General features: G+C 48.7%; 1 protein-coding gene and 1 pseudogene across 1 annotated transcript; both read left to right on the top strand.

Annotated features, from left to right (window-relative positions):
• The first annotated feature begins 19260 nt into the window (after positions 1-19260).
• LOC112939905 (enoyl-CoA delta isomerase 2, peroxisomal-like) lies at positions 19261-21656 on the top strand (annotated as a pseudogene).
• An 882-nt stretch (positions 21657-22538) lies between these two features.
• LOC4344957 (Uncharacterized protein Os08g0218700/LOC_Os08g12160) lies at positions 22539-23698 on the top strand. The gene has a single exon (NM_001422503.1). The coding sequence runs from the start codon at positions 22600-22602 to the stop codon at positions 23272-23274; it is 675 nt and encodes a 224-aa protein (NP_001409432.1). The 5' UTR covers positions 22539-22599; the 3' UTR covers positions 23275-23698.
• Positions 23699-23899: the final 201 nt, after the last annotated feature.

The following is a 23899-nucleotide window of genomic DNA, read 5'->3' as shown; positions in this document are numbered from 1 at the left end:
CACTACAAGCCCAGCCGTTGCCCACGCTGGCTTGTGGTAAGTACGATAAATTCTTCCAGGGCATCCCGCGAACCGGTCCTTAATCGCCATGGGCACGTCTAGCAAAACCATGCACCCACAGCCCACCATGTAGTGTATTTTAATTAGCCAACACCATTGCGGTGGCACTAATCCAAAGCTATTGCCAATAATCAAGTCTATGCTTTAATGTGGTCCCCTTTTGTGCACTAGTTGAACTAAGCATGGCTAAGCATCTCCTAAACCAACATCTAGTCATTTTAATACCCAAGTTATCAATGGCATAAGGGAAACAACATATAGCTGAGTAATAGGACCCATCCCACATGATATTGTAAAACAATGCAATATTTAATAGAAATGCGGGACATTTGTAAATTAGGTACAATATGATCAATTGCAATGTATGACTTGCCTTGCTCTCGCACTGATGGAACCACAGCAACGTCTTCGAGAAACCACGAATCGACGAAACGGCCGAAATCTACGCGACAAACAAAGCACACAAGCAAAACATGCTATAAGACTACTGAAACAGGAAGCAAAACCATTTTTAATGGATTCTACACATTTTTATGAATTTACTGAGACTTGAATGGACTTAATCGGAGCTCGGATGAATTAGTTATGATTTTTAGAAGATTCTCTGTGTTTTTACTATAAAAGAAAAACCCTTAATCGATTTATTGCGCAATATTGCCCCAGGGCTGACGTCAGCAAGGGGTGGGGCGGCGCCGACATGCGGGACCCGCGGGTCAGTGACTCAAGGAGAGAGAGGGGCGGCTGGCAAGCGGGCCCCACCGAGCGGCGGCTCAAGAGAGAGAGGGAGGGGCGCCGGCACGTGGGCCCCACTGGCAGTGGCACAAGGCGGGAGGGGCGCCGCTGGTGGCTCGGCTTGGCTTCAAAGCCGGCAGGCCAAGCATGGCGAGCGACGGCGGCACGCGCGGTCACCGGCGACGGCAACCGGCGGCGCGGACGGCGACGGCAGACGGCGCGAAAAGCGGCGTCGGCGGCCGAAGACGACGGTGCGCGCGCGGAGGACGGCGACGCACACGGGAGAGAGGGAAAGAGGGAGGAGGGGGAGTTTTTCACCGAGGTTGGCCGGCGCGAGTGGAGACGACGGCGAACGACGACGACGAGCGACGGGAGGATGACGGCGACGGGCGAACGATCTCCGGGGCCTCCTAGGGAACAAAATGGAAAGGATTAGAGGGAGAGGGGTGGTCTACGGCGAGCGGATTCGCCGGTCGAAGGCGGCGGCCATGGTGGTACTCACCGGCGCGCGGGGAGAAGCGGGTCCCGACGGCGGGATTGGATGGGGATGCGGCGGCCGGGGTAGCTTTGGCGGCGGCGAAGCTAATGGCGGCGGCAGATTGGCTCGGCGGCGGCTCCAGCGGCGGCGAGCGGCGACCGGAGGAGTGGAAAAGGCGGCGGCGGCGGGTGTAGCGGTGCGGGAGTGATGGAGGGCTCGGGAGGGCTCGGCCGAGAAAGGAAAAAGAGAGAGGAAGGTGCGGGCGTGCTTAAATAGGAGGGGAGGCGGCGAGTCGTGGCCGGGAATGGCGCAATTTCGCCGGAGTAGTGGAGGAGGTGGAGGAGGAGAGAGAGAGAGGCGGGATTCAAATTTGAATCCCGGCCATCTCGCGGGCGCGGGGTGAGCGGGAGTGGGGCGTGGGCGCGGGGAGTGCGGGCGCGCGGGGGAGTGGGCGACGTGGCCCGGGGCGGCAGGGAGCGCGGGGCGGTAGGGAGGAGGGAGGCCGTCCCTCCGGCTGGAGGTTGGGGAAGGTGCTGACAGGTGGGCCCCACCTGTCAGCGCCCGAGGGAGTGAGGGGGAGGCGACCTGGACTTCGGGAGGGGGCGGGAGAGATGGGCCGGCGGCCCAAAGGAGGAAAAGAGGGGGAAAAAGGAAGGATAAAAAGGAAAAAGGATTTTCCCAGGGATTTAATATTGCACTTTGCTTATTTTAATTGGTTAAAATTATTTCCAATGCTCTGAAAATTCCACTAAAAATCCTGTTAGCGTATTTTGACATGTAGAACCCAAGAAAAATTCCACATGCCGATTCCGATTATTATTTGCATTTATTAATTTAGGGTTTCTCTCTAGGTTAAATTAAACAATTTCTTCGAACGATTTATTTTATGAATTTAGAGCAAGGGAGGGGTACTTCAGGGCGTGACAGCTATGCCCTCCCGATATGATGCATCGCAAAGTTACCCTGGGTTGACGAGTTTCTTATGACAACCTGTCATAACCCTCAAACCAAAGTAGGATACAAAGGTGTATCCTACCCAAGGAAATTGTACGTAGAAATATAAACTGTGGGGAAGACGCACGTATTAAGCTGTCACCATCAGCGGCCTGCTACTCTCCCGGTGAATATATCCCAAAATAATGATAAGTGATAACCTAAACCCCATGCTTAAGTTACTACTTATTACTCTACAGCCTTGCAATCGGTGTAGAGCATCTGAGTCCCCGGGGCATAGTTCTCGGCCTAGCCAGAGCAGACTTATGACCTGGTAATCAGACATTATACCAGCATCAATGCAAATCCCAGAAGGTTTAACTACTAAGATTATACTGATTATAAATAAACTAATGTCACACCCTGAAAATTCAAAATATATAAATTGTTGTTTAAATGGAATTTTTTTAGAAATAATTTTAAAAGTCTTGAAAAGAAGATTTAATTTTAATAAATAAATTCCAATATAAAATGGGGCAAGATAAAATTTCGTTAAATACTTTGCTTAATTCTATAATTCCTAGATTTTTCTGGGGTTTATTTGAGCTAAGAAAGTATTTTTAATAAATGGAATTGCATTTAAGAAATAATTTAAATTGAAAAAGGTTTTAAAAAGTCTTCTTTTGGCTTTGGGCCGAAAGTCGGCCCAAAACCTCTCTTCTCTCTCCTCGGCCCAGCCGGCCCAGTCCGCCGCCCGCGCGCGCGCCCTCGCTCGCTGACAGGTGGGGCCCACCTGTCAGTCGTCGTCTACCTTCGGCCGCCGCCGCCGAAACCCTAGTTTCGCGCCGCCGCCGTTTCCTTTCCAAATCCGGCCGTTCCTTTCCTTCTCCGGCCGAATTGTTAGAGGGGAAACAATCTCCGGGATCTCCTCTACCTTTTCTCCTTTGGAATCATCGGCTAATTCGTTTTGGAAGTTCGTGGAATCGAGTTCGATTCGGATCGGCCTCTTTCCTTCAAGCCCGAGCTTTCCTTCGCCGTTGCCGTCGCCGTGGGCCTTTGCCGCCGCCTCCGAGCCCCTTTAAAAGGACCCCCGGTGTCTCCTCTACCCGTCGCCACCTTCGCCTTCGCCTCTCGTCGTCGGAATCGCTCTAGCGCCGTGTGCCCTAGCTTCGCCGTCGCCGCCGCCGCTCCAGCCGTGCGCCGCCGTCGTTTCAGCCGTCGCCGTCGCTCGGGAAGACCGCCGTCGTGATCGCCAAGTCGTCGCCGTCCTTGTCCGCTCCTTCGTTGCCGTCGAAGACCGCCGGAGCATCGTCGCCGTCGTCAAGCCGAAGAGCGCCGTCGCTTTGCCGAGCAGTGTAATTTTATATAACTCAAAAAATATTTACAAAGTTACAGTCGAAGGAACTAAATAAAACTATAAAGCTTGCAACCAATCAAAAACAATTTGCTTTAAGGGATCCTTCATTCTGCACATATACAGAAGAACTTCTTTCACAATCTATATAGTATTATTAGCTTGATTTATAATCATGGATTGATCTGTCGTACGATGTCTTCTTTGCATGCATGTACGGGTGGCTGATGAGGTCCATGGGCCGCCGAACCAGCACGTCTGCCCGGGAGGGAAAGTGAAGTCGGTGATGCCCGAAACGAATCCCATCACACTAGTCGGCGAAAAACATGGCGCAACCCCTACCTGGCGCGCCAACTGTCAAAACAAGATTCCGGCAATACTAAAAGGGGTAGCAATCAAGCTGGAAAAGTGGATAGGTTAGGACGTAGGAGGCAAAGGTTTATACAGCTAGGGAATTATTCCACCGAGTGTATTATTGATCTGATGATCTAGGAGAAAAGTTATGCCCCTAGGTACACTTAGACCCGACCTTATATAGGGAGAGGAGCCAAGATTACAATGTACAGCCCATATGGCTTACGTACTAGGCTAACGAATATGTATTACAACTGTAGCTAACTGGCACTACTGGATATTTCCTTGACATACAAGTTAACATAATTCCCGAGTCATTTCCTAAACATATTCTATCTATACAAGCTATTACCTATAACCAGTCGGATATACGTGCCATGTGGGTATGTGGTACCCAACTACCCATAATCTCCACTCTGTGTGTAAGATGCATCCCTTCATTTGTAGGAGTCAAGTCACTATCTTTCTTCTTGTGATTTCTTCTAGCAGTCTTTGTCACATCCTTATTTTCGTATTAGGATTTATAAATTATTTAATAAATTATTATTAAAATTTATATTAAATGTACATTAATAAACAAGTGAAGTTAAATGTGGGAAATAAAATTTCCTAAATATAAAGCAAGGATGGATTAAATTTTTATTAAATTCTACATGGTTAATTATACTCTCTGAAATTTTCTCGGATTTTTTAGAGCTCAATTACTAATTTTAATAATACAAAGAACATTTTAGGAATTATTTAAATATTAAATTAGTCATTAAATGATCTTATCTTAAGTTTGTTAAATACTCTAAGTGTCCAAGCAGTTGCGAGATTTTTCTTGAACATATTTCAGTATTTGAAGTATTTTTAACAATTCAAATATCATTTCAGTGATTAATTTAGTTGGAAAAGTAATTAAAATACTTTCCAAAGCTCAGGTCTTAATATGGCCCATCTCTCTCCTTCAGCCCAGCCGATCCAGCAGCCTCTTTCTCTCTGTCGAAGTCTGCTTTGGGCCTGTTTGGGGGAGCTTTAGATTCTGAGAAGCAGCTGTTTGGTAGCCAGCTTCTGAGAATGTGGAAAAGCTCTGAAACCCAGCTTCTCCAGCTTTTGGCTTCTTAGTTCATTTTTTAGAATCTATAACTACAGATTCTCAGAAGCTGTGGACTGTTTGAGGCAGCTTCTAACAGAAGCAGCTTTTGGGAAAAGCTGCAGCTGGGAGAAGCTCCCATAAACCGGGCATTTGCTTCCCTCTTTAATCAGGCCTTGGAAGATGAAGCCCAGCTGAAAGTCTATACGTTTTCCCTCCAGCTACAGTGTCGTCTTCCAGCTCCAGATAGAGCCCGTGCAGCTGCCGAGACGCTGTCGTTTCCTCCGCCTGATTCGCTCGATTCTCTCAGCCGTTTCTTGAATTGGTTCTCTTCCGTTTCCCTAGACTTTATCCCTTTTAATTCGACATGGAATCGAGCTCGGATTGAGTTTATCTCTGCAAAAACAAACCCTAATTTTCCTTCAACGAATCCATCCGTTCCCGAGCCGATCTCTCTTTCCCACGCCTATAAATAAAGTCCCCACCCTCTCCTCTTTCGGCCGCCACCTCTCCCTATCTCCACCATCGCTTGTAGCGCTGCCGCCGCGTTCGCCTTCTCAGTCTACCGCCGGCCGCCGCTCCAGCCACATCTCGCCGTCGCCCTGGCCGTCCTCGGTCTTTGCTTCTTCCTCCCTCGGCTCCGCAAGGTCAAGAGCAAGCCCGACAGCCATCTTCCCGAAGCCGAAACCCATTGGAATCCCCTCATCAACGTGAACCCGATCTACTCCACCTCCGGTCGAGCCCCGTCGATGACTCCGTGGTGGTCGGTTTTCGCCGTCGTCTTCCTCAGCATCGCAGCGCCAAGCTGAAGCCCGGCCACCGGTTTTCCTTCGCCGAAGATCGCCAAAATGTCGCCGTCACCGTGGACCAGTACCTCCACGCCAGCGTGGGCAACAGCTTTACCTTTTGTATAGCATAGTTCGTTGCGGGGCACCAGACTGTGAAGTAGCGAGAAGTCCATGGGGATCGCTGCGGAGTCCATGCCTCTGGTTATTGAGGGGGTGATTATGATCCAGGTATGGTGCGCTGTGGTGGATTGTGTTGTATGAGGGGTATTGTCACAGTCCCGTTTCGAGGTACCGTGGTGATACTGAGGGCATGGTAACATGTTTTGGGGCTGTGTCTTGTGGGTACAGTGGTACATCTCTGGCCAGAGTAAAACTATTCGAATAGTCGTGCCCGCGGTTATGGGCGGGTTGAGCAATGTTTTTCGTTATTAGTCTCACACCTCTCATAATAATTATTGATGCTATAGCAGGTAATAATTTGCTTAGCTCCTAGTTTGGAATTAGATCTGTACAGCTGGGTATGGTTGTTTAGGATGGTTGGGCCTGTGCAGCATGGTTGTGCTGTTCAGTGTTGATTAATATTGATGATTAATTACTCTATTGTTTTACTACTCCTAAATGTTTGCTAAATGCTACTTTTGCAAATGAGCCTATATTATGCCATCCTTCGGAATCCTTGTGCACTCACATATTTGCTGTGTGGCTTGTGGAGTATTCCACGTACTCATCTTGCAATAATCAATCAACCTCAGTTGAAGAAATTAAAATGATCCAGAGGGAGAAAACGTTTGGCTTATACCCCAATTGAGCTGCCTGTGGGAGTGGAGCCGAACCTTCGCTAGACCGTAATTCCGCCGCAGCTTTTCTTTTCTTTTGTAAGTATGTAACGATATTATTATGATGGATTGGTATATTAAATTGTCAGTTTATGTACCTCAGCTGATTCCTGGACGAGGATTTTATGCACAAATAAGTTCAGAAATTACCAGAAAATTTCCGGCAAGACGGTCTTGCTGCTCCTTTTCATCTTATGATTCCATCCAGTTGTGTTACCACACGACAGGATATGGACCTGTTCTGAAACAACAGTTTCGCAGTATAAATTAATTCGTTACTCCTTTCGATAAAATGATTAGATTAATGGGCACACCATTTTTCCATATCCTACACGGCCTGTTGTCTTTGTGTTTGATCTGAGTGAACTAATTTGATTACTCTCTACGATCTCAATAACCATGAAATGGTCATCTCTGCTCATGATGAATGGGTTTACTGTATCTTCCTACTTCCCCCATCTTAATCGAATTGCTTGACTTACGGCCTCTTCTTGCACCTAATCCACAATGAATGTATGTCAGGATCCCGGGTGGGCCGCACACGGGCTGGTCAGCCCATCGCCAAGAGGCCCAAGCAAACGGAAGGGAGCAGCATATAAGCGGCACCATCGGCAACACTAGGGGGCATCGAAAGATCATTTGGACTTGGCGGAGCTGAAGCTCCTGGCGGCGGCGGCGACTTGGGCGGTCGGTGGGCACCCTCGTCGATCTCTCTACTCTACCTCTCCTCCAATCTCCAGCCTTCCCCCCCCCCCCTCGGTTCTAGAAGTTTCCAGCACTTGTATTCCATAGCTTCTTCTTCTCTTGTCCCCAAAGCAGTTGTTGCTTCTATGGTGGATGCTTGTTGTTGAGTTGGAAGTAGTGGGTTCCTAACAATCTGGTATCAGAGCCAGCCTGGTTTCCCCCATCTAGCTCTTGGTCTAGTTGAGAAAGTTCTCATCAAGTAGGGTGCCATGGCAATAGAAGACAAATTGGACTTGCTGTTGAGGCGGATAGATGTCACGCCCAGAAATTCCCGAATAGAATTCCAAGCAGAATGTGCATTAAAATCCCCGTCCAGGACCGGCCGGGGTACACAAACGACAATGTTGACATTCAGATCCACGTCTTACAAACATCATAAAAGTCTCACGTAAATGCAGCGGAAAGAAAGAAAGAAAACAGGAGCTAAGCCTTGACTAGAACTGCAGTGGGAACACCACTCCACAGGCATCCTTGACGGCACGGACGAAGCCTACTCCTCAGAGAAACCTCCATCTGACACATACTCGTACTCTGGGGTTGGGAAAAATAGAGCAAGACTGAGTACTACCCACTGTACTCAGCAAGTCATACCGGAATAGAGGCATGATGCAGGGAATTATCAAAGAAGAGCTAAAGTGGTTCGTTTGCATAAAGCGAGCATTAAAAAAAACAGAAGTTGAAAGATTTAAACAGTTGTAATAATTAATTAATATTAACTATCCACTGTCCAACGCTATCCCACATTGCAACAGGCCCAAACCTCAACCTAAACTATCCAAATTCAAAAGATTACACTAGGGTGAGACTAATCACGGTGAATCTGGTTGACCGCCCATAACCGCGGGCACGGCTATTCGAATAGTTTTACTCTGATCAGAGGTGTACAACTGTACCCACAAGACACAGCCCCACGACACGTTTCCGTGCACCGACATGCCACCACGACATACCGGAAAGAGGCCGTGACAGGACCCTTCGCATAACCCCCTCTAACCAAGCACACCACACCTCAGGTTTCACCCCCACTCCTCGCAAGGCAGCGGGCAGTCCCCTCTCGTGCCTAGGTGAATCCGGAAGCCGCATAGGCCGTCGCAGGGCCCATCCAAACTCCATCACGCCCACCCTTGCCTGGATGCGTCGGCTAGAGGAAAGCTACGTTACAAGCCCAGCCGTTGCCCATGCTGGCTTGTGGTAAGTACGATAAGTTCTTCCAGGGCATCCCACGAACCTGTCCTTAACTGCCATGGGTGCGACCAGCAAAACCATGCACCCACAGCCCACCATGTGATTTATTTTAATTAACCAACACCAAAGCGGTGGCACTAATCCAACAATACCATTAGAACCAACAGTCTAAACATTAATAGGATTCTCCCCATTGTGCACTAGTTGAACTAAGCATGGCTAAGCAATCCCTAGTCCAATCTCTAGTCCAAACGGCCTAGATCGCCCTCGGGGTCGATCGGACGGGCGGCGACGACCCGGCTCGGCTTGGCTCAAGGCCGGCCTACCGGCCGCGGTGATGGCGACGGCGTGCGCGCGCGAACGCGTTGCCGGCGACGGCATCAGGCGGCGGAGGCGACGGCGCAAAGGCGACGCGAAGGCGGCGGCACTAAGCGGCGGCTAGGAAGGAGAGGGAGGGGAATGGATGGGAGAGGAAACCTCACCGAGGGTGGCCGGCGCGGAGGAAGACGACGGCGAACGGCGGCTGCAAGCCACGGGAGGACGACGGCAACCGGCGGACGGGTTTCGGGGTGCCCTAAGGAAGGAAGAGAGAGAGATTAGAGAGAGGGAGATGAACCACGACGACCGGCATTCATGGCCGAAGGCGGCGATAGCGGTTGAACTCACCGGAGCGCGAGGGGGTGCGAATTCCGGTGACGAAACTCAACGGGGAAGGAGCGGCCGGGGTAGAGCTTAGCCTCGCGAACCCGACGGCAGCGACGGCGCGGCACGGCGGCGACCCTAGCGGCGGCTAGCGGCGGCCGGAGTAGCGGAAACGGCGGCGGCGGGTGGTTGCACGGCGCGGGAGCGATGGGGAGCACGAGGGAGTTCGGCGAGATGGGGAAAAAGCGAGAGGGGGTGACGGGGAAGCCTAAATAGGGGAGGGGAGCCCCGGATGTGGCCGGAAGGGGCGGGATTTCGCCGGCCAACGTGGGGAGTGGGGGAGGAGAGAGAGGCGGGATTCGAAAATCGAATCCCGGCCATCTCGGGCGCGGGGCGCGGGCGCGGATGGGAGTGAGAGGGGAGAAGTGGGTGCGGGAGATGCGGCGCACGCGCGGACGTGGCTGACGTGGCCCGGAGAAGGCGGAGGCGTGGGCGCGGCGGCGGTTGCAGGCGCGGCGGCGCCGGCTGGAGGAAGGGGACGGGTCCAACAGGTGGGGCCCACCTGTCGGCGTCCCGGGGAGAGAGGGAGGTGCGGCTTGGGCCGGCCCACAAGGAGGAGGACGCGCGTGGCGGGGTGGACTGGGCCGACGGCCCAAGAAGAGGAAAAGGAGGAAAAGAATTTCCCTGGAATTTAAAATATTGCAAGCTCAATTTTAAATGGTTAAAATTATTTCGAGAGCTCTGAAAATTCCACTAAAAATCCTATTAGTGAATTTCGACATGTAGAACTCAAGAAAAATTCCACATGCCAATTTTGATTATTGTTTGCATTTCTTTAATAGGGTTTACTCTTGCTTTGCACCGGTATTTTCTTAGGGTCTCTTATTAATTCACTTTTAGGCTTAGGAGGAGAACTTCAGGGTGTGAGAAACCTATCCCCCCTTAAACGGAATCTCGGCCCCGAGATTCGGAGGAGCTGGCGAAGAGGTGCGGATGGGCGGCTTTCAACTCATCTTCCCTTTCCCAGGTTGCTTCCTCTTCTGAATGGTGACTCCACTGAACTCGGCAAAACCTGGTGACCTTGTTTCTAGTTCTTCTTTCGCTGGTATCAAGTATATGAACCGGCTTCTCCACATAGGTTAGATCCTCCTGGATATCAATGTGTTCCGAATCAGCCTGTTCTTCATGTACCCTTAAGCACTTCTTTAATTGGGACACGTGGAACACGTCATGGATGCCGATCATATTGGATGGAAGTTCTAACTGATAAGCAACTTCTCCCCTTTGTTCCAGGATTTTGTAGGGTCCCACGAAGCGTGGTGCCAACTTGCCTTTCGTCTGAAAACGGTGTACTCCCCGGAGCGGAGTGACACGAAGATACACGTAATCCCTGCCTCAAAAGTGAGTTCCCTTCGGCGGTTATCCGCGTAGCTCTTCTGTCGAGACTGGGCAATCCTAAACCTTTCCCTGATGATTCTGACTTTCTCTTCTGCTTCCGTTAATACCTCTATCCCGAACAGTTGACGCTCGCCTGTCTGATCCCAGAAGAGAGAGGTGTGCGGCACTTCCGGCCGTATAAAGCTTCAAACGGTGCCATCTGTAGACTGGCCTGGTAGCTGTTGTTGTACGAGAATTCCGCATATGGCAAGTTTTTGTCCCAAGCTCCACCAAAATCAAGAGCGCAAGCTCTCAACATATCTTCCAAGATTTGATTGACTCGCTCGGTCTGACCATCAGTTTGCGGGTGATAGGCCGTGCTGAAATTTAAACGGGTCCCCAATTCTTCCTGCAGCTTCTGCCAGAATTTTGAGGTGAACTGACTCCCTCGATCAGATACAATCTTTTTGGGTACTCCATGTAGACACATGATTCTCGAGAGGTAGAGCTCCGCCAACCTTTTGCCCGTATACGTGGTATGTACTGGTATGAAGTGAACAACCTTAGTGAGTCGATCCACGACTACCCAGATTGAATCGTGACCCGATGATGTCCGGGGCAGTCCTGTTATAAAGTCCATTCCAATCTCCTCCCATTTCCATTCCGGGATTTGAAGAGGTTGAAGTAAACCTGCTGGTCTTTGGTGCTCTGCCTTCACTCGTTGACAAACATCGCAGAGTGTGACGAATTCAGCTATTTCTCTCCTCATGCTGACCCATCAAAACTTTTCTTTGAGGTCTTGATACATTTTGGTGCTGCCCGGATGAATGGAGTACTGGGTCTGATGAGCCTCGGTGAGTATCAGATCCTTCAGTTCCTTGTCGTCAGGTACACACAATCTTTCTCCCAACCAGATTGTGCCGTGTTCATCTTCGTGGAAATCCCGGGCATTTCTGACTCTCATGTTCTTTTTCAGCTCTGCTATTTCAGAATCATTTACTTCAGCTGCCCTTACTTGATCCATGAGCGTAGGCCGTGCCTCCAGAGCGGCTACGAACCCGTGTTCAACAATTCCCACGTTGAGATGCTCAAACTCCTGCCGCAATTCCTCACACATGCCCTCGATGCATAGGGCAGTGCAGTAACTTTTCCTGCTTAATGCATCTGCCACCACATTGGCTTTACCCGGGTGGTAGTGAATGCTCATGTCATAGTCTTTGATTAGTTCCAACCATCTTCGTTGTCGGAGATTTATGTCCGGTTGGGTGAAGATGTATTTCAGACTCTTATGGTCCGTATATACTTCGCAGCGGTTGCCAATCAGATAGTGCCTCCAGATCTTCAAAGCATGAACCACTGCTGCCAATTCCAGGTCATGAGTTGGATAATTCCCTTCGTGTGGACGCAACTGCCACGAGGCATATGCAACCACTCTGCCCTCTTGCATTAGGACACATCCAAGTCCGTGGCGGGATGCATCGCAATAGACTTGGAAGTCTTTCATCTGGCCGGGCAGAATCAAAACTGGTGCGGATACTAATTTCTTTTTGAGCTCCTCAAAACCCCTGTCGCACTCGGCTGTCCATTTAAACTTCTCATCTTTCTTAAGCAACTGAGTCATGGGTCGGGCGATCCTGGAGAAGTTTTCGATGAATCGGCGGTAATAACCTGCAAGTCCAAGAAAACTTCGAATCTGCGACACGGTCTTCGGTGGGGTCCATTTGGTAACTGACTCTACGTTCGATGGATCAACTGCCACACCCTGAGCTGTAATGACATGGCCCAGAAATTTGACTTCCGTCAACCAGAAGTCACACTTGCTGAACTTGGCGTATAGCTGGTGGTCCTTCAACTTCTCGAGTACCAGACGGAGATGTTGCTCATGTTCTTCTTCGGACTTTGAATAGATAAGTATGTCGTCGATGAATACCACAACAAACTTGTCCAGAAATTCTATGAACACTTTGTTCATCAGATTCATGAAGAATGCAGGTGCGTTGGTAAGTCCGAAAGACATAACCGTGCACTCATATAGCCCGTACCGAGTGGTGAAGGCCGTCTTTGGAATATCCTCTTCCCGAATTCTCAACTGGTGGTAGCCTGATCGCAGGTCTATCTTAGAAAACACTTTAGCTCCTTTCAGTTGATCAAACAAATCATCGATTCGCGGCAAAGGATATTTGTTCTTGATTGTGACCTCGTTGAGTGCGCGATAATCAACGCACATCCTCTTCGTCTTATCCTTTTTCTCCACAAAAATGACCGGAGCACCCCAAGGTGAAGTACTTGGTCGAATGTACCCTTTCTGCAGCTGCTCATCAACCTGCTTCTTGACCTCTGCTAGTTCGTTGGCCGCCATTCTGTACGGTCTCTTGTAAATTGGAGCGGTTCCCGGTGCCAAGTCAATCCGGAATTCAATCTCTCTCTTGGGTGGCACGGTAGTGAGGTCTTCGGGGAACACTTCTGGATACTCGCAGACTATGGGGATATCTTCCAACTTCCTCAAATTCTTCTCCACGGTGACCACTGGGATTTCCGCTTCAATCTGATTCAAGGAGACCCCTTGCTTTGGTGAGTCTGGTGATTTGTACACTACTGTTTCTCCCTTCTTGTTGGTCAAGGTGACTGTGCGATTCGCACAATCAATGATTCCCTTGAACTTGGTTAGCCAATCCATCCCAAGAATGACATCTAGGTCTTTGGATTCGAGAAGAATGAGGTTGGCTAGAAATGGTGATCTTTGGATTTCTATTAGCACTGAAGGGCTAAAACTGACTGAGGTTGAACTATTTTCCGGGGTATGAACCCTCATTGGTGTGCTAAGCTCTTCTTTCCTTAACCCATGCATCCCGACAAACTTCTTTGAAATCGACGAGGGTGAAATCGGTACGCCGTGTCGTGGAAGATGTAGTTGTGGCGCTCCCGTAGTCTGGCCATCATCAGGTATGCTGCCTCCTAACAGGCGTGATCTGCTGTGCCTCCGGATGCCTCAACCACCATATTAGCTAGGCAGGTACCCACGTAGCCGTGGACCTCCAGGCGAACACGGTGAGGAAGCTCGCCACTGAGTGGTGGAACAGTCGTGTACTCTGGCGCGTTGGGGTAGCCCACCACCAGCGTCATACGTGCCAACTCTGCCACAAAGTCAATCATGCCTTCTCCGCGGTGGTTGGGTGGGTGGCCGGCCATCTAGAGAAGACAAAGGAGTAGGATCAATGCATGCTCAAATCCAAATTTAAATAAAGCAATAAAGGACTCAAATAAGAGAATCGAATAAGAGCGAAATTTTATGCATAGATCCTTTTGCATGAGAGCGAATAAATAAGACAGACTCACATAACGATAAAATATTGGGGAAATTAGATACATACTAATAATAACAGTAAGAGCATAAATACCTTGCAACCCATGTTCCCGAGCTAGGATCTAATGCATTTCACCCATCAAATCCCAACTGACTGACGAATAAATCTCAATAGTTTTACTAAAACCCTGGACTGACTTGTTTTGACAAATCTCACTTAAACGAGCGACCAAGATTTTTCCCCTTGAACCACAAGAACAGATCCCAATTTTCCCGGAACAAATCCAATTGCAAAGAACATATGCAATGAAAAGGATTCAGAGGGCTCCTAGGTTTTTCCATTTGGCTTGTCCTACGGTCAACCTGGCTCTGATACCAACTTGTCACGCCCAGAAATTTCCAAATAGAATTCCAAGCAGAATGTGCATTAAAATCCCCGTCTAGGACCGGCCGGGGTACACAAACGACAATGTTGACATTCAGATCCACGTCTTACAAACATCATAAAAGTCTCACATAAATGCAGCGGAAAGAAAGAAAGACAACAGGAGCTAAGCCTTGACTAGAACTGCAGCGGGAACACCACTCCACAGGCATCCTTGACGGCACGGACGAAGCCTACTCCTCAGAGAAACCTCCATCTGACACATACTCGTACTCTGGGGTTGGGAAAAATAGAGCAAGACTGAGTACTATCCACTATACTCAGCAAGTCATACCGGAATAGAGGCATGATGCAAGGAATTATCAAAGAAGAGCTAAAGTGGTTCGTTTGCATAAAGCGAGCATTAAAAAAACAGAAGTTGAAAGATTTAAACAGTTGTAATAATTAATTAATATTAACTATCCACTGTCCAATGCTATCCCACGTTGCAACAGGCCCAAACCTCCACCTAAACTATCCAAATTCAAAAGATTACACTAGGGTGAGACTAATCACGTTGAATCTGGTTGACCACCCATAACTGCGGGCACGGCTATTCGAATAGTTTTACTCTGATCAGAGGTGTACAACTGTACCCACAAGACACAGCCCCACGACACGTTTCCGTGCACCGACATGCCACCACGACATACCGGAAAGAGGCCGTGACAGGACCCTTCGCATAACCCCCTCTAACCAAGCACACCACACCTCAGGTTTCACACCCACTCCTCGCAAGGCAGCGGGCAGTCCCCTCTCGTGCCTAGGTGAATCCGAAAGCCGCATAGGCCGTCGCAGGGCCCATCCAAACTCCATCACGCCCACCCTTGCCTGGATGCGTCGGCTAGAGGAAAGCTACGTTACAAGCCCAGCCGTTGCCCACGCTGGCTTGTGGTAAGTACGATAAGTTCTTCCAGGGCATCCCGCGAACTGGTCCTTAACTGCCATGGGTGCGACCAGTAAAACCATGCACCCACAGCCCACCATGTGATTTCTTTTAATTAACCAACACCAAAGCGGTGGCACTAATCCAACAATACCATTAGAACCAACAGTCTAAACATTAATAGGATTCTCCCCATTGTGCACTAGTTGAACTAAGCATGGCTAAGCAATCCCTAGTCCAATCTCTAGTCTAAACGGCCCAGATCGCCCTCGGGGTCGATCGGACGGGCGGCGACGACCCGGCTCGGCTTGGCTCAAGGCCGGCCTACCGGCCGCGGTGATGGCGACGGCGCGCGCGCGCGAACGCGTTGCCGGCGACGGCATCCGGCGGCTGAGGCGACGGCGGAAAGGCGACGCGAAGGCGGCGGCACTAAGCGGCGGCTAGGAAGGAGAGGGAGGGGAATGGATGGGAGAGGAAACCTCACCGAGGGTGGCCGGCGCGGAGGAAGACGATGGCGAACGGCGGCTGCAAGCCACGGGAGGACGACGGCAACCGGCGGACGGGTTTCGGGGTGCCCTAAGGAAGGAAGAGAGAGAGATTAGAGAGAGGGAGATGAACCACGGCGACCGGCATTCATGGCCGAAGGCGGCGATAGCGGTTGAACTCACCAGAGCGCGAGGGGGTGCGAATTCCGGCGACGAAACTCGACGGGGAAGGAGCGGCCGGGGTAGAGCTTAGCCTCGCGAACCCGACGGCGGTGACGGCGCGGCGCGGCGGCGACCCTAGCGGCGGCTAGCGGCGGCCGGAGTAGCGGAAACGGCGGTGGCGGGTGGTTGCACGGCGCGGGAGCGATGGGGAGCACGAGGGAGTTCGGCGAGATGGGGAAAAAGCGAGAGGGGGCGACGGGGAAGCCTAAATAGGGGAGGGGAGCCCCGGACGTGGCCGGTAGGGGTGGGATTTCGCCGGCCAATGTGGGGAGTGGGGGAGGAGAGAGAGGCGGGATTCGAAAATCGAATCCCGGCCATCTCGGGCGCGGGGCACAGGCGCGGACGGGAGAGAGAGGGGAGAAGTGGGTGCGGGAGATGCGGCGCACGCGCGGACGTGGCTGACGTGGCCCGGAGAAGGCGGAGGCGTGGGCGCGGCGGCGGTTGCAGGCCCGGCGGCTCCGGCTGGAGGAAGGGGACGGGTCCGACATGTGGGGCCCACCTGTCGGCGTCCCGGGGAGAGAGGGAGGGGCGGCTTGGGCGGCCCACAAGGAGGAGGGCGCGCATGGCGGGGTGGACTGGGCCGACGGCCCAAGAAGAGGAAAAGGAGGAAAAGAATTTCCCTGGGATTTAAAATATTGCAAGCTCAATTTTAAATAGTTAAAATTATTTCGAGAGCTCTCAAAATTCCACTAAAAATCCTGTTAGTGAATTTCGACTTGTAGAACTCAAGAAAAATTCCACATGCCAATTCCGATTATTGTTTGCATTGATTTAATAGGGTTTACTCTTGCTTTGCACCGGTATTTTCTTAGGGTCTCTTATTAATTCACTTTTAGGCTTAGTTGGAGAACTACAGGGTGTGACAATAGAGGAGTATGAGCTGAGGCGAGAGGAGGCTGATCGGAGAACTAGAGCTGATATACGGTCTCTCATAGATGTGGTTGAAGCATGCACACCGGAAGTTGGGAAGAAGGCAAAAGACTTGCCAGCGTCAATTAAGAAAGAGCAGTCAAAGGTGACGCCCACCACATGTTCGACGAAATGCTCTAGTCCCGACATCGAGCCCAATCTCACCGTGGTTGCGGTGGTCAAATGTGCCGCCACTGCCATGGCCTCCATGAAGTTGGTAGCTGATAATGGTGCAACCAGCACCACCAAAATTCCCACCACTGACTATTCCAAGGAGACGCACGCCAAGTGTTCGATGTTGGGCTTCGATATCAAGTGGGACGCCAACAAAGCCGACATCGTGTTCCTGACCAAGACGGTTGTACTTGAGACCGTTCCAGCATCCATTGCATCATTGAGCGCCTTCTCACCAAGGATGATCGCCGACATCAAGCATTACACATTGATGCCCACCAGGTATTCAGCGAAATGTTCTGGGTCTAACAACTCTCAAGTTGTGTCTTATTTGTCCTTCTTAAGCACCCCAGTGTTAGTGGAATCAGTTGAAGGACATTTGTTAGTTCCATGGCAACTGCTGTTGCAACACTTTGAGGTTGATCCATGGCCACCCATAACATCAAGGGATCAAGAGTTGATCATATTGGAGTCACAGTTAATGTCATGGCTGGCATTCAACTGCAGCTGTTGTAAAGTACATATACTGCCACCTTGGCCCCCTCCAACCGAAGCGAAATGGTTTCAACTCTTTGTGGGCAAGCAATTTTCATTGGTAAACTCGCTGAACATTATACATGTCATGTTTGGGCCACTAGTGTGGGATCCAGGTGATGGAAAGGTCCACCTTTGCAAAATATCAATATGGATGGATGATTGGTTCCCACAACATTATTTTCATTGGAGGTAAATTTTGTGGAGCAATAAGCTGAAATTCAATGTTGGAGTGAAAAGTGAGTTGTCCTTTTTGATCAACCTTATAGCAGCCACTAGCAAGGAAGGTATCTATGCTGCTGGTGAACCTGAATATTTACTTTTGGGGCTATCTTTTGTTGAAATGGAAAGAAAGGGCAACTGCTACTTAAGTTGGAGTCACTTACTTCTTGCAAGAGTGATGGTTGTGGAGCTGAGCAGTACTGGGCAATTTGGTTCTGTGAACTTTTCCTTCAAAGGAAAACATGTTGACAAGCTCAGACTATTTGTCATGCCACCTTGGCTGCCATTAGTTTGTTTGCTGGAAGTTAGAGAAGGGAAATGTTGCACTACTGATTCTGCTGCAAGTATAATTCCATGGAATGAGCAAAAGAAAATGATGATTACTGAAACTTGCACTTGCTTTGAGCAAAAAATGCAGAAGTTTTGGGATCTAACTTTCCAGGTCAGTTTGACATCACTTGCTAGCAAGGAAAGCAATCTAGTTATTTTGTGATCCTAAATCATTATCTGTTTGGTTATCATCTGTTGATCTTCAGGGGATGTTGCTCAACTACTACCAAACTAGAGTGGAGAAATGGAATATGAGAATAATTTGCATGGTGATATCAGAATCTGATCATGTTTGGAATCAAATTACATTGGTTTGAATGTTGAAAGATATTTGCTATATGTGATTGCTGATGAAAAAGGCTGCAAAAGGGTGAAAGAAATGGAAGAAGTTGCATTAATTCAATTCATGATGAGAAGTATACTTTTGGGTTAGTTCCTACAGTGGTGTTGATCAAGCGAGGTTGTCACTCTTTGCAGCATATCAAATTGTTGGGAATCAATGTTGGCAAGCGATTCGTAACAGTGCCATTGTCATGCATCACCCAGGTGTACTTTACATGGAGTAAGCAGTTATTCAAGCTAAAGCTACTTGCTCTATTCTTCTTCAATGATGGTTCATTGTCTAACACCAAATATTTGGAGCAACCATGGGATTCGAGAGGTGTTTTCCATCGGCTTGTGGACAAGCCAAATTTCAAGAAGAGGGGATTGTCAGGATCCCGGGTGGGCCGCACACAGGCTGGTCAGCCCATCGCCATGAGGCCCAAGCAAACGGAAGGGAGCAGCATATAAGCAGCAGCATCGACAACACCAGGGGGCATCGAAAGATCGTTTGGACTTGGCAGAGCTGAAGCTCCTGGCGGCGGCGGCGACTTGGGTGGCCGGTGGGCACCCTCGTCGATCTCTCTCCCCTACCTCTCCTCCGATCTCCAGCCTTCCCTCCCCCCTCGGTTCTAGAAGTTTCCAGCACTTGTATTCCATAGCTTCTTCTCTTGTCCCCAAAACAGTTGTTGCTTCTATGGTGGATGCTTGTTGTTGAGTTGGAAGTAGTGGGTTCCTAACAATGTATAACAGAGAATGTTTCTTTAGAACACTCACTTCTATATATGTATAGATCTTTTAAAATTTCCAATTATGATATTTCCAAAGAGAATGACCATATATGCAATGTAATAGAAAAAAAATGATTCTGCAGCCTACCAAGTAATGCAAATGGACATGGCGAGCTTGTGCACTGTGGAGAAGTGCAGCCCCGTATGTCCACGTCATCACCCTAACTGGTGCTGGCGAGCACTCATGCCTTGGCCTGGCCCTCATGTCTGCGCCACTTTGGGTGCCAGTGCACCAGCGATTGCCACCATGGAGAAGTGCTTCTCCAACGGCTTTGGCCTGCCTGTGCGCGCATGCGCCAGTCGAGCTGCACGCCTCTATAGGCGGTGCCCCTCGGGACCTCGTTGCCGACCTCGTCGCTCTCCCGATGCCAACTGTTGCCGCCGTCACCTGCCACACGTTCGCAATCGCGCATGACGCGGTGGACATGAGCGCCATGTTGGTATTTCTTAGTAACACTACTGGAAATATAATTCCCAGCAATAGCACTAGAAATAATCCTGATATATTATGGTTACAAATATGATCCGCAAACGCACGGATATACCATTGTATCATTTCACCCAGGAGTATTCCAAGATATCGTATTTATTTTATCCCAAGGAAATATATGATAAAAGAGTACTATGCTAATAGTTTATGTATTACCTGTATACATTAAGGTCTATGCAGGGGTAAGTTAAGCTTAAGGGTAGAGTGACACACAGCTAAGGATTCCGCTAACTCCTCCTTATCCTAAATATGAATAAGTGGAAATAGAATAGAAATGTCTCACTCATGTACTTCTAGTATACAACATCCTAGTCTATTCTAGCTAGTATACTCTATGTAGTATATTCCCTTTAACAATGCAGCATAGCTAAGCCAGAACTCAGCTATGCCCTCCCGATATGATGCATCGCAAAGTTACCCTAGGTTGACGAGTTTCTTACGACAACCTATCATAACCCTCAAACCAAAGTAGGATACAAAGGTGTATCCAACCCCAGGAAATTGTACGTAGAAATATAAACTGTGGGGAAGACGCACGTACTAAGCTGTCACCATCAGCGGCCTGCTACTCTCCCGGCGAATATACCCCAAAATAATGATAAGTGATAACCTAAACCCCATGCTTAAGTTACTACTTATTACTCTACAGCCTTGCAATCGGTGTAGAGCATCTGAGTCCCCGGGGCATAGTTCTCAGCCTAGCCAGAGCAGACTTATGACCTGGTAATCAGACATTATACCAGCATCAATGCAAATCCCAGAAGGTTTAACTACTAAGATTATACTGATTATAAATAAACTAAGAATGGTACTCATATTCTATGATTGGAATAAAGTACCGAACTTGTATAAAGAAGAAATATTATATTAATAAAAAGGAAGTCTTATAAAAGAAGAAAGGAAAAGCTAAGAACTTTACCGAACTTCCTAAAGCTTCCGCAACTCGGAACTACTATAATTCTATTCCACTAGTACTATACTAATTCTAACTTTGGAGAAATGGAGCTTCAATCCTTACTTGAGCTTGTGTTGAAAGTGAAGGAGGTGAGGTCCTTTTATAGCTCCCAATGACGGTTGTAGAGCATGGGAATTGTCAGAAATGCCCTGCAACCGCCATCAGGAGTTAATCCGGAGCGTCCACGCCAAAGGGGAGAGCCAACGGCTAAGATCAGGGTTCGGCCGAACCCTAGACTGGCCCAACAGGCCTGGTTTCTGGCCTGCTGCTTCCTCCTCGGCCTCCATTATCTCCTGGCCAAAATGCGGCTGGATTGGGCTAAACAAGGGGTCGGCCGACCCCATATGGGCTCTTTTGGCCCCCAGCTTCCTCCAGGAGACTTCCATGTGGGCCCCTAAATCAGTGACATACATTCTAAGCCCATTTGTGATTGTTAAATTGGACTTTTGGGTCTTCTCATGCAATTGCATATCACCGGCAGACTTTCGACAGATTGATCGATATATTTCCACCTCCTTCTCTTCATTTATGAGTGCTTCTCCTGCATACATGTTAGTAGCATAGCATATAGTGGAAGTAATTATTTTATTTGGGAATTATGCATTGCAAGCATAGGTAGTCTTCGTATATTGGATAATATTGACGGTCGAAACTGGTCGACAACGACCGCTTGTTCTTGTACATAAGCGAGGTTGACACCGGCCTCAACATCATCGACGTCTTCGCCAAGCTAATCCGACAGAAGTTCACCGACACCATGAACAGGAGGGAGCTACTCCTCCAGAGCGACAAGAAGACAGTTGCGGAGGCCTTCTGGCGGGGCATCGTGGATGGAGGGGTCGATGACATGGTCCCCGCGGAAACGATGAGGACTCCATGGCGTAGTGGCGGCCTTTTACCTCACACGCAGGGGTACACACATGAGGAGCAGCAGCATGATTGCGCAGCGTTGGCCGTGGAGCCCTCGCGGCGGAGCGGTGTAGCACTGAGGACGGGGCAGCGGGGCACACGTGCGTGGCCTATGACCTTACGCACAGCAGGGGGCGTGTGAGAACTGAGAGGAGCGTCGGAAGAAGACCGGAAGAAGGGAGAAACACAAGCACAAAACTATTGTTTTATGTGGTTTCTCTCTCATCAATTGGGTTGATATTATATTGGCAGGGCCAGAAAGTTTTACAATATAGAACAGAGGGAATAAAAAAAATTGATAGATGGAAAATAAATTGGTAAAAATTAGTAGATGGGAAAAAAGTAGCACTAAGTTGATAGGTTGGGTATAAAATATCGTCGCGGATCACAAAATATATATCTTACATTTGGGACAGATTTAAAGGGCAAAATCATTTATATTATGGGACGGAGAGAGTAGTTATATAGCTGAATTTTGCTTCTGGCCTGTGGTGCAGTTGCTTCCAAAATAATAATTCTCTCCGTCTAACAATATATTTGGAGCTTTTTTTCTGGATATTAACAATGAGTATCTGAATAAAGAGTTATTATTGAATGAGATGAGTAGTTATGTGAGAAAATTAAACGAGCAGTAGTAGTTGTGATTGGTTAAGATAAATAGATTGTTGTAGATATTCGTATATTATATTAAATAAATTTTAAACTATATATCATTATATTTCTAGACCTAATGATTAACCAAGGAAAAATGCAAGGATTTGACAAAAATATAGAAGCCAATGCTAGGCGCCTAAGTGAATGGATATGAAACAAAAAGCGAGCAGGCTGTCTATATATGGACAATTAGTTGCATTAATATAGTAGTTTATAATTGCAAGCATGGCACTACATCACAACACCTAAAAGACATGCCGTGATGCTAGAACAGCCATTGAATAAATTAGAAAGAAAGGTTGTGGTTAATTAGTTAACGACCAATCGAGCCTACTAGTATAAATTGTACCTCGTTGTTATGAAGTAATTCATCCTGTAGTAACGAAACAAGCAGAGAGAGAGAGAGGCGGAGAGATAAATAATATACAGAAATGAGCAGGTCGAGCTCGAGCATGGCCACCGTCCTCGTGGTGTTGATGGTCGTCAGCGCCGGCGGCTTATCCCCACCATGTGCGGCCGCTGCGAAGGAGGAGAAGCCAGTGGTGGTGCTGCCACCAGCGGCGGCGCCAGGGGAGGCGCCCTCCGCGGACGCGGCAGCGTTCGTCCGCTCCTGCTGCGACACCGCCCTGCAGGCCGACCGCGACGGCTCCAGCTTCTGCTACTACCATCTCCTCCCCTACGCTGCCTTCTTCGAGGGCAACCAGGTGAAGGTCGCCGAGGTGGCCGCCACCATCCTGAGCACCAACCTCTGGGTCTACGTCGACCAATTGCGCAAGGTCCAGGGAGGGGCCGGCAAGGGGGACCCGAACCTGAACGCCTGCGTCGATGACTTCAGCGTAGCCGCCGGCGAGAACATCACCAGGGAGGCGCTGCAGAGCCTCGGCCGCCTCGCCGCCGCCGGAAATGGCAAGCGCAGCAAGGAGGATCTGGAGAATGCGCAAAAGTGGATCAAAGGGGTGGAGAAACCCTACAACGGTGGGATCGGGAAAGCATCCGGTTGCGAGATAGGTTACCTGTTCACTTATAGCGATGATCTCCCCGCCCAGAAAACCCTTGGATATACTTTCGACACAGCTAGCTCCCTCATCAATCACATAAAGCTTTAATAATCTAGCTATATATATAGCCTTCCATGCATGCTCTCTAGCTACCTACTAAGTGGAAGTACATTATTTTATTTATTATACTTGTTGTTAATTCCCATGATCGATTAGTGGTGTTGTCCACGATTTTTGGTAACATTGTTTTTCTCAATTTTCTATTTCATATATTCCCAACTCTCAATTCTACATTATATATCATTTTTTCATTCAACTTCATACATACAATTCCTCAGTTCTTTCTTATATATAGGCCTTACGCTAAATTTTTTTTTGGATACACACCACCGTCGATTATATCGTGCATACTTTTGTATTTCAATTAATTAATTGTGACACTTGCTTCCCACACATTGATCGCATGCACGCCACATTTGTAACATTGTTATCAAATTTCGGAAATAAATTTATCTATCGTGTGAATTATTTCAGCTTGCATGAATCTTTCTTTTTATTTTAAGCAATCTTTTTCTGGTCAAAACAAACTACACAAAAAAATGACAACCAAAATATGTTGATATATTATTAGGAGTATCCTGATTCACACCAATGCTAAAACAAAAACATAAAATTACAATAGAAAAATGTAAGTAAACATCAAGGCTAGAGCTAGGCATTTAATGCTAAAAAT

This window comes from Oryza sativa, chromosome 8, assembly GCF_034140825.1.
Source record: "Oryza sativa Japonica Group chromosome 8, ASM3414082v1".
NCBI lineage: Eukaryota > Viridiplantae > Streptophyta > Magnoliopsida > Poales > Poaceae > Oryza > Oryza sativa.
Note: the sequence above shows the minus strand (reverse complement) of the source record. Positions and strands in the feature narration are given on the sequence as shown.